Source organism: Mustelus asterias, unplaced genomic scaffold (genome assembly GCF_964213995.1).
Source record: "Mustelus asterias unplaced genomic scaffold, sMusAst1.hap1.1 HAP1_SCAFFOLD_84, whole genome shotgun sequence".
NCBI lineage: Eukaryota > Metazoa > Chordata > Chondrichthyes > Carcharhiniformes > Triakidae > Mustelus > Mustelus asterias.
The window spans coordinates 1,279,339-1,290,638 of record NW_027590138.1 but is presented as its reverse complement, the minus strand read 5'-3'; the positions used below and the strand labels follow the sequence as shown (position 1 = coordinate 1,290,638).

Genomic DNA, 11,300 nt, shown 5'->3' with positions numbered 1-11,300 from the left:
AATGATGCAGAGCTCAGCCCCGCCCCTCATTTACTCTGGTTGGAGGACCAGCCGCTCCCGCTCGGTACTCCAGCCCCGCCCCCTCTTGCTATTGGTCCGGAGCTGCCATCAATCACTCGGGTATTGTGACCTGTCAATGACCGAGCATGCGCCATCCACCCGGCCAGCCTGCGGCAGATAGAACAGTTTCTACAGCGCGGGGGATTGTGGACAATCTGGCTGCCATTACAGATGGACTCTCAGTTAGTCTTTGTTTGAATGTGGGAAAGTGAGGATGAGATCCTACCATAGGTCATCACAGTGGTTAAGACTGCTGTCTCACAGCACCAGGGACCCGTGTTCAATTCAGTCCTTGGGTCATTGTCCGTATGGAGTTTACATATTCTCACCGTGTCTGCGTGCGTTTCCTCTGGATGCTCCGGTTTCCTCCCACAGTCCATAGATGTGCAGGTTAGGTTGATTGGCCATTCTAAATTGAGCCTAGTGTCAGGGGGATTAGCATGGGTAAGTGGGGATAGGGCCTAGTTGGGATTGTGGTCGGTGCAGACTCGATGGGCAGAATGGCCTCCTTCTGCATTGTAGGGATTCTCTGAAAAAGTACATATGCACATACGAATTAGGAGCAGGCCACCCAGCTTTTCGAGGCTATTACATCATTCAATATGATCATGGCTGATCTGATTATAACCCCAACCCCACTTTCCTTCCTCCCCGCCCCCCACCCCCTCCCCCTACCTCACTCTGAAAAATTTCACCATAGGGTACAAAGCCCAAGTTCCAGCTCCGACCATTCACACCGTGTGATGATTGTTCATGTCCATCCTGACAATCAACCTCTGTCAATATGTCAGTAACAAACCCACACACCATTGTTTGCTAGTTTCCCATTTCAAATATTTAATGGAGTCAGGGTAACACCTGGAAAGTGAGAACAATCCCAGTTTATGTGGGTAAGTTTGGCGATCAGCAATTTGGGGTTGATGGCCAATTGTTACAGCACAGAGGATGGCCATTCAGCCCTTTGAGCACACGGTGGGTCTGATGGACAAGATGGGCATGAAGGGATATGAGAGAGAAACTGGGGGAAGATGTGGGTTCAGGGCTCAGACAAGGGGAAACTGGAGAAGCCGTTCAGCCCAATGGGCCAGTGGAAGGGAGGGAAGCAGCAGAGGCAGCTGATCAGATTGTCTCAATCTTAGTGACAGAGAAGCTCCATGAGCTCCTCACACTTTTTGTTGGAGGTGAGGATGGAGGAGACGGGGGAGGGGAGAGACCTTCTGACTTGATGTCGGAGATAGTAAAAAGAGTACAAGCTTATTAGATGCAAAGTTGATTTATTTGACTTTTAGCAAGAGGATCAGCCCCTACAACTAGGGTGGGGTTTACTAACGTCAACAGAAACAGACCCCAATGAACATAATTCAATCCTGAACATGATCAACAGCAAAGTCTGATCACTGTAGTTAATTGTGAACTCGCTGGTATCTCAGCACATGGGATAAATAAGCAAATTCCTTCCCACATTCAAGGCAGGTGGAGGCTCTCCGCACTGTGAAAGTTCTGGTGTACTGTAAGTTGAAATGATTTCTTGGACGCATCCGCAGTGAAAGCACCTGAACGGTATCTGATCAGTATGAACATGTAGATGTTGCAGTTCCCAGGAACATTTATTGTACTTCCCACAGTCCCGGCATTTAAAGGGTTTTGCACAATGTGAAATTACTGGTGAATCGAAGCAGGCAGGATGACTGAGAGAATCCGTTTTCTCATGCAGAGCAGATGGACAGCACCTCCCTAGTGTGAACTCTCTGGTGTTTCAGCAGACTGGATAACTGAGTGAATCTCTTCCCACACTCAGAGCCACATGGATGGTCTCTCCTCAGTGTGAAGTCGCTGGTGTCTCAGCAAGTCATTTGACTGGGTGAATTCCTTCCCACACTGGGAGCAGGTGAATGGTTTCTCCCCAGTGTGAACTCGTTGGTGTCTTACCAGGTGTGATAACTGAGCGAATCCCTTCTCACACACAGTGCAGGGGAATGGCCTCTCCCCTGAGTGAACTCGCTGGTGTCTCTGTAGATGTGGTAACTGAGTGAATTTCTTCCCACAATTGAGGCAGGTGAACGGCCTCTCTCCAGTGTGAACTCGCTGGTGTCGCAGCATGTTGGTGGAATTAATAAAACCCTTCCCACACTCTGAGCAGAGGAAGGGCCTCTCCCCAGTGTGAACCCGTTGGTGTGTCATCAGGTTGCATAACTCAGTGAATCCCTTCCCACACTCGGAGCAGAGGAATGGCCTCTCCCTAGTGTGGACTCGCTGGTGTCTCAGCAGGTTGGTTGACTGGGTAAATCCCTTCCCACACTCGGGACAAGTGAACTGCCTCTTCACATTGCGACCTTGCTGGCGTGTCAGCAGGTTGGATGACTGAGTGAATCCCTTTCCACACCTGGGCAAAGTGAGGAGCCTTTCCCCAGAGTGAGTGCATTGGTGTTCAGTGAGGTCAGACGATCGCATGAACGCAGCCCCACAGTGAGAGCACCTGAATAGTCTCTCGTCAGTGTGAACACATTGATGGGACACCAATTCCACAGAACTTTGAAAACAAGTCCCACTGTCTGGACATTTCAAAGGTCTTTCATCGGTGTCGTCTCGCTCGTCTGTCAGCAGATTAGATAATGGAATGAATCCCTTCCCAGACTCTGTGCAGGTAACTGGACTTTCCTCAATGCGAACTCTGTGGCATCTCTGCTGGCTGGATGACTGAATGACTCCCTTCCCAGACTCAGAGCAGGTAACTGGTCTTCCCTCAGTGCAGGTAACTGAACTTTCCTCAGTGCAGGTAACTGAACTTCCCTCAGTACAGGTAACTGGTCTTCCCTCAGTGCAGGTAACTGAACTTCCCTCAGTGCAGGTAACTGAACTTCCCTCAGTACAGGTAACTGGTCTTCCCTCAGTGCAGGTAACTGAACTTCCCTCAGTACAGGTAACTGAACTTCCCTCAGTACAGGTAACTGAACTTCCCTCAGTACAGGTAACTGAACTTCCCTCAGTACAGGTAACTGAACTTCCCTCAGTACAGGTAACTGAACGTCCCTCAGTACAGGTAACTGAACTTCCCTCAGTGCAGGTAACTGAACGCCCCTCAGTGCAGGTAACTGAACGCCCCTCAGTGCAGGTAACTGAACGTCCCTCAGTGCAGGTAACTGAACTTCCCTCAGTGCAGGTAACTGAACGCCCCTCAGTGCAGGTAACTGAACGCCCCTCAGTGCAGGTAACTGAACGTCCCTCAGTGCAGGTAACTGAACTTCCCTCAGTGCAGGTAACTGAACGTCCCTCAGTACAGGTAACTGAACTTCCCTCAGTGCAGGTAACTGAACGTCCCTCAGTGCAGGTAACTGAACTTTCCTCAGTACAGGTAACTGAACTTCCCTCAGTGCAGGTAACTGAACTTCCCTCAGTGCAGGTAACTGAACTTCCCTCAGTACAGGTAACTGAACGTCCCTCAGTGCAGGTAACTGAACTTCCCTCAGTGCAGGTAACTGAACGTCCCTCAGTGCAGGTAACTGAACTTCCCTCAGTGCAGGTAACTGAACTTCCCTCAGTACAGGTAACTGAACGTCCCTCAGTGCAGGTAACTGAACTTTCCTCAGTGCAGGTAACTGAACTTTCCTCAGTACAGGTAACTGAACTTCCCTCAGTGCAGGTAACTGAACTTCCCTCAGTACAGGTAACTGAACTTTCCTCAGTACAGGTAACTGAACTTCCCTCAGTGCAGGTAACTGAACTTTCCTCAGTACAGGTAACTGAACGTCCCTCAGTGCAGGTAACTGAACTTTCCTCAGTAGAGGTAACTGAACTTTCCTCAGTACAGGTAACTGAACGTCCCTCAGTGCAGGTAACGGGACTTTCCTCAGTGCAGGTAACTGGACTTCCCTCAGTGCAGGTAACTGAACTTCCCTCAGTGCAGGTAACTGAACTTTCCTCAGTGCAGATAACTGAACGTCCCTCAGTGCAGGTAACGGGACTTTCCTCAGTCTGAACTCTCCGGTGTCCCTGCTGGTTGGATGACTGAATGACTCTCTTTCCAGACTCAGTACAGGTAACTGGACTTCCCTCAGTCTGAACTCTCCGGTGTCCTTGCTGGCTGGATGAGATTGTGACTCCCTTCCCAGGCTCGGTGCAGGTCAAAGTTCTTGCTTCAGTGTGAACTCGCTTGTGCCCCTGCCAGCTGGATGAGGTAGTGAATCCCTTCCCACACTCAGAGCAGATAAATAGTCTCTCCCCAGTGTGAATTCTCTGGTGATCCAATAGGTTGGATGACCGAGTGAATCCCTTCCCACACTCAGAGCAGGTAAATGGTCTCTCCCCAGTGTGCACTCGATCGTGTCTGAGCAGGTCATTTGATTGAGTGAACCCCTTTCCACACACAGAGCAGATGAATGGCTTCTCCCCAGTGTGAACTCGTTTGTGTCTCAGTAGGTCATTTGCTTGAGTGAATCCCTTTCCACACTCGGAGCAGGTGAATGGCCTTTCCCCCGTGTGAACTCGCTGGTGTCTTAGCCAGTGGGATAACTGAGTGAATCCCTTCCCACAATCAGAACAGGTAAATGGCCTCTCCCCAGTGTGAATTCGCTGGTGTCTCTGCAGATGGGATGATTGAGTGAATCCCTTCCCACACAGGGAGTATCCCCAGTGTGAACTCGTTGGTGTCTCTGCAGGTTGGATGAATTCATGAATCCTTTGCCACATGCAGGGCAGGTGAAAGGCCTCTCTCCAGTGTGAACTCGCTGGTGTGTCAGCAAATTAGTTGAATTAATGAATCCCTTCCCACATTCCGAGCAGGTGAACAGCCTCTCCCCAGTGTGAGTGTGTTGGTGTGTTAGCAGGCAGGATAACTGAGTGAATCCCTTCCCACACACAGAGCAGGTAAATGGCCTCTCCCCAGTGTGAACTCGCTGGTGTCTGAGAAGGGTAAATGATGGAGTAAATCCTTTCCCACAAACACTGCAAATGAACAGCCTCCCTCCAGTGTGAGCTCGCTGGTGTTTCAAAAGGGCAGATGATTGGCTGAATCTTTGTCCACACACAGAACACGTGTACAGTTTCTCTCCACTGTGAATGGTGCTTTTTCCTTCCATGTTGAAAGTCCTATGATATTCAGGTTATGACAAATTGGACGATTCTCAGATTCTGGTGTGATGTTTGATTTGAGTTTTCCGCTTGTAAATCCTCCTCTTCTACAATCCTGTGATTTAAAACAAAAAAAAGGGAGTGAGAGAGAGTTCACAAAAACATAAAGGCAGGTTGAGAAATTGAGCTGAATGAATGTGGTAATTTGTGGGGCCAGCAGGAGGAAAAAGTGATCATGAAAACTGCTCAATTTTCACAAAAACCCAACTGGTTCACCAATGCCCTTCAGGGAAGGGAGGTGCCAACCAGTGTGGGTCTACACATGACGATTGGATCTATGGGAGGAGAGAGAAAGATGTTGGAGAGGCAGGAGGTGAAGTATAGGGATTTTATTTACCCATCACTAACCAGAACCTTGACAGAATCTTCCAATCCCTCAAACTCCACCCCCAAGAAGGATCAGAGGAGCTGATCTGTGGAGAGAGAACAGAGCCAACATTTCAAACTTTGGCTCCATCTCCACAGATGCTGTCTGACCTGTTGAGATTTTCCAGCTCTTTGTTTTTGTTTCATAATTGGTCAATCTTGTTTCTAAAGTTGGCTCTGTGAGCAATGCCTACAATAAAATACCAGCAAAATATTGCAGCTGCTGGATATCTGAAATAAACACAAAAAATGCTGGAAATACTCAGCAGGTCAGACAGTGGGTAAGATTCCCCGGCCTCCCAGCAGTGTGTTTCCCGCGGACGGGAAAAGACGCGATGTTTGCTAGCAGCAGGATTCTCTGGTCCCACTGCTGTCGATGGGAATTCCCATGAACATCACCCCATGCCAGTGGGATACCCATGGGCGGGGGGTGTGCTGCCAGCAGGTATGCAGAATCCCACGGCATGAATGGCCAGAGAATTCTGGTCAGAATCTGTGGAGAGAGAAACAGAGGAAAGGTGGTAGAGGCAGGAAATCTCACAAGTAAAAAGTATGTCATTGAGTCATAGAGGTTTACAGCATGGAAACAGGAACCTAACTCATCCATGCCGCCCTTTTTTTAAACCACTAAGCTAGTCCCAATTACCCACGTTTGGTCCATATCCCTCTACAGCCATCTTATCCACGTAACTGTCTAAACGCTTTTTAACAGACAAAATTGTACCTGTCTCTACTACTACCTCTGGCAGCTTGTTCCAGACACTCACCACCCTCTGAGTGAAACAAATTGTCCCTCTGGACACTTTTGTATCTCTCCCCTCTCACCTTAAACCTATGCCCTCTAGTTTTACCTTTGGGAAAAGATGTTGACTATCTAGCTGATCTATGCCCCTCATTATTTTATAGACCTCTATAAGGTCACCTCTCAGCCTCCGACACTCCAGAGAAAAAAATCCCAGTCTATCCAGCTCTCCTGATAACTCAAACCATCAAGTCCCATTGGAATCCTAGTAAATCTTTTCTGCACTCTTTTTTGTTTAATGATATCCTTTCTATAATAGGGTGACCAGAACTGTACACAGTATTCCAAGTGTGGCCTTACCAATGTCTTGTACAAATTCAACAAGACGTCCCAACTCCTGTATTCAATGTAGACGGCTTTTGAAACACCACAGCACACGAGGCCATGGATCAAGTGCTGGAAAATGCGAGCTAGCTGTTTGCTGGCTGGCACAGACAGGATCATTCTTTCTGAGCTGTCAGACTCTGAGCAACATTCTCTCCTCCTGCTGACAGGGCTGTCCACGCATGCGCACCGCTGCACACTGCCCCCTCTCAAGATGGCGGCTGTTTAACCAGGGTCTGTAACGGCTGGAAGCAGTGTGATTCCGGACAACCGCGGGGCTGGCCTCGAGCTTCTTATTCGGGGTTTAATGCTTTCACTTGGTATTTATAAAGCTTTTCCGATCACCCCCCTGCGCCCTACGATCGCTCGGACACGCCGCTACCTTACCCGTTGCAGAGACAAGAAAGAAGCAACTTCCTTTCCCGAGCACTCCCAATGCGCATGCTCCAGACAAGGGGCAGTACTGCGCCTGCGCGGTGCTCTCGTGTTGATAGGAGACATTCACCGCCGCTAGCGATGCTGGGTAAACACCCCGCCATTGAACAGAACAAATAGTTTTTTGATTTGATTTATTATTCCCACATGTATTAGTATCCAGTGAAAAGTATTCTTTCTTGCGCTATATAGACAAAGCATATCATACATAGAGAAGGAAAGGAGAGGATGCAGAATGTAGTGTTACAGTCATAGCTAGGATGCAGAGAAGGATCAACTTAAGACAAGGTAGGCCTATTCAAAAGTCTGATGGCAGCAGGGAAGAAGCTGTTCTTGAGTCGGTTGGTATGTGACTGCAGACTTTTGTATCTTTTTCCTGACGGAAGAAGGTGGAAGAGAAGAGAATGTCCGGAGTGCGTGGGGCTATTAATTATGCTGGCTGCTTTGCCAGAAGTGTAGACAGAGTCAATGGATGGGAGACTGGTTTGCGTGATGGATTGAGCTTAATTCACGATCTTTGGTAGTTTCTTGTGGTCTTGGGCAGAGCAGGAGCCATGCCAAGCTGTAATGCAACCAGAAAGAATGACTTCTATGATGCATCTGTAAAAGTTGATGAGAGTCATAGCTGACATGCCAAATTTCCTTAGTCTTCTGAGAAAGTAGAGGAGTTGGTGGGCTTTCTTCACTATAGTGTTGGACCAGGACAGGTTGGTGATCCGATCACCTAAAAACTTGAAGATCTCGACCCTTTCTACGTCGTCCCTGTTGCTGTAGACAGGGGCATATTCTCCTCTACACTTTCTGAAGTCAATGACAATCTTCTTCATTTTGTTGACATTGAGGGAGAGATTATTGTTGCCGCACCAGTTCACCAGATTCTCTATCTCATTCCGGTATTCTGTCTCATCATTGTTTGAGATCCGACCCACCATCCGGTGGTGTCGTCAGCAAACTTGAAAATCGAGTTGGAGGGAAATTTGACCACACAGTCACAGATGTATCAGAAGTGTAATAGGGGGCTGAGAACACAGCCTTGTGGGGCACCGGTGTTGAGGATGATCTTGGAGGAGGTGTTGTTGCCTATCATTACTAATTGTGGTCTATGGGTTGGGAAGTTCAGGATCCAATCGCAGAGGGAGGAGCCGAGGCCCAGGCCACAGAGTTTGGAGATGAGTTTTGTTGGAATAATGTTGTTGAAGGCTGAGCTGTCAATAAATAGGAGTCTGACATCGGTGTGTTTGTTATCTAGGTGTTCCAGGGTTAAGTGCATGGCCAGGGAGATGACGTCTGCTGTGGACCTGCTGCGGTGCGAGGCAAACTGTAGTGGATCCAGGCAGTCTGGGAGGCTGGAATTGATTCGTGCCATGACTAACCTTTCAAAGTATTTCATAATGATGGATATCAGAACCACTGGATGATAGTCATTAAGGCACGCTGCTTGGCTTTTCTTTGGCTTTACTGTGGTTCATTAGCAAACTTGAAAATCGAGTTGGAGAGATTTCTCTTTGATTATAATGTGAAAAACGGGGCTGAAGGACCATTAATAAAATTAGGGAACATAGAAATTAAAATGCAAGGTCCATTATCCAAGTTCAAAGAAGGGGGCTTGGAACTGTCAGAAATCGAGAATCACCAAAACGGTGGAAATAATTCTAAACATCCATGATAGTCACAAATGAACTCACTAATATTTCGGCAGGTATGATTAACAAGTGAATCTCTACCTATACATGGGACAGTGGTTAGCACTGCTGCCTGACAGCACCAGGGGCCCAGGTTCAATTCCTGGCTTGGGTCACTGTCTGTGTGGAGTTTGCATGTTCTCCCTGTGTCTGCGTGGGTTTCCTCTGGGTGCTCTGGTTTCCTCCCACAGTCCAAAAGACGTGCTGATTAGGTGCATTGGCCATTCTAAATTCTCCCTCAGTGCACCTGAACAGGCGCTGGAGTGTGGCGACTAGGGGATTTTCACAGTAACTACATTGCAGTGTTGATGTTAGCCTACTTGTGACACTAATAAACAAACTTTAAACTTGAAACATTTAAACAGCGTCTCTCCCGTAAGAATATGCTGTCCATGCATGAAAGCCTTAATCTGGAGTGTGAACAGTTGGGAAAATAACAAAACGAGCTCACTAACGTGAAATATGTGAGTGGTCTCTCTCCAACAGCTGTTCTGTCAGTAAATGGGATGATCGAGTGCTTCTCTTCCCACATTCAGCTGCTGAGTGGTCAATCTGCTGTGTGACTGTATCATCTGTTCTGAGCTCAGACAGGGAATTCAGTCTTTTTCTACAGGAAATTACTTGCATTTTTATAGCACCTGAACAACAATCAAAACGTTTCAAAGGAGTGTTAACTGTCCCTATATTAAAATAGCTGATTGCTGACATTTTGATAGTCGTGTCTCCAATTTAATCCCAAAACATTGCTGTTATTCCCATATAATCAACACAGAAATGCACAGATTTTACCGACATAAATCAATGGCACTGAAAAATGGTGTAAAACATTCCGTAACAGTGTTGATTGTGAAACTGCAGACCCTTTGGCACCCTCAGCTAGGAAAACACAATAAATGCACTTTGTTTGTATATTCCATGTTTATTACATCGCACATGTATTTTAATCATTTTTTTAGCTAATTGTCTTCAAGACACATTTATTCCAGTACTATTAATGATCGATATTTCATGTCACCCAGTTTTTTTACTGCTCCAGCAGTCAACCAACCTCAGTCTTGTGTTCATGTGTCCTTTCTCACTGCTGTTTCTCTCACTGCTGTTTCCCCTATTGCTTTCTTCCCTAGACTATTTCTAAATCAATTTCCCATTGGCTTTATGTAGCACCATCCTGATCATACAGACAATGTTCCCAGAGTTGTTAAGGATGTAAGATGTTCCAAGCAGTATGATATATACGTTCTATCTGCTATATGTCAGCCAGGTTTGCCAGTCTCTCTGACCTTCTGAAGTTTGTTACTGTTCTCCTCACTGTTTCCTACATCTCCATTTTCCCCAGTCTCTGTCCTCCTGAAGTTTGTTATTAACCTCTCCATCTATATTTCCATTTCTTCCAATCTCTCTGTGTTCTCCTGAAGTTTTATTATCCTCCTCACTATTTCCCGTATATCTGAGTTTTGAATCCTGTGAAAAAATTGAAGTTCTGTCCTGTGTTCCAAGTCCAGGTATGAATATGTATCAATGAGAGCAATGGTGCCAACACTGAGCCCTGGGGGTCACACTGCTGAAAGCTTCCCTCCACTCTGAAAAACAAACTTCTCCTTTCTGGCCCTGAATGTATTTCATATCCTTGGAGGCCTATGACTCGTGGCGTGCCTCAGGGGTCGGTGTTGGGAGCCTTGTTATTCACCCAATACAGGAAGAAGCTACAAAAGGTTGTGAATGTAGCCCAATCCATCACGCAAACCAGCCTCCCATCCATGCCTACACTTCCCGCTGCCTTGGCAAAGCAGCAGCATAATTAAAGACCCCACGCACCACGGGCATACCCTCTTTGATTTGATTTGATCTTTTTTTGTCGCATGTATTAACATACAGTGAAAAGTATTGTTTCTTGCACGCTATACAGCCAAAGCATGCCGTTCATAGAGAAGGAAAGGAGAGAGTGCAGAATGTAGTGTTACGGTCATAGCTAGGGTGTAGAGAAAGATCAACTTAATGCAAGGTAAGTCCATTCAAAAGCCTGACAGCAGTGGGGAAGAAGCTGTTCTTGAGTCGGTTGGTACGTGACCTCAGACTTTTGTATCTTTTTCCCAAAGGAAGAAGGTGGAAGAGAGAATGTCTGCGATGCGTGGGGTCCTTAATTATGCTGGCTGCTTTGCCGAGGCAGCAGGAAGTGCAGACAGAGTCAATGGATGGGAGGCTGGTTTGCGTGATGGATTGGGCTACATTCACGACCTTTTGTAGTTCCTTGCGGTGTTGGGCAGAGCAGGAGCCATACCAAGCTGTGATACAGCAGAAAGAATGCTTTCTATGGTGCATCTGTTAAAGTTGGTGAGAGTCGTAGCTGACATGCCAAATTTCCTTAGTCTTCTGAGAAAGTAGAGGCGCTGGTGGGCTTTCTTAACTATAGTGTCGGCATGGGGGGACCAGGACAGATTGTTGGTGATCTGGACACCTAAAAACTTGAAGTTCTCGACCCTTTCTACTTCATCCCCATTGATGTA

The 11,300-nt window shown here is 47.1% G+C and overlaps 1 protein-coding gene across 1 annotated transcript in view; it reads right to left on the bottom strand.

The window, feature by feature from the left end:
- Positions 1-1,854: 1,854 nt before the first annotated feature.
- LOC144483914 (uncharacterized) overlaps positions 1,855-11,300 on the bottom strand; it is a 40,150-nt gene continuing 30,704 nt past the window's right edge. Inside the window, exons 3-6 of the mRNA XM_078202494.1 lie at positions 4,698-5,109; positions 4,279-4,629; positions 4,088-4,245; positions 1,855-2,536 (exon numbers count right to left, since the gene is read on the bottom strand). Of these exons, the coding sequence (XP_078058620.1) occupies positions 1,855-2,536; positions 4,088-4,245; positions 4,279-4,629; positions 4,698-5,109 (1,603 nt within the window). The remainder of the gene's footprint in view (positions 2,537-4,087; positions 4,246-4,278; positions 4,630-4,697; positions 5,110-11,300) is intronic.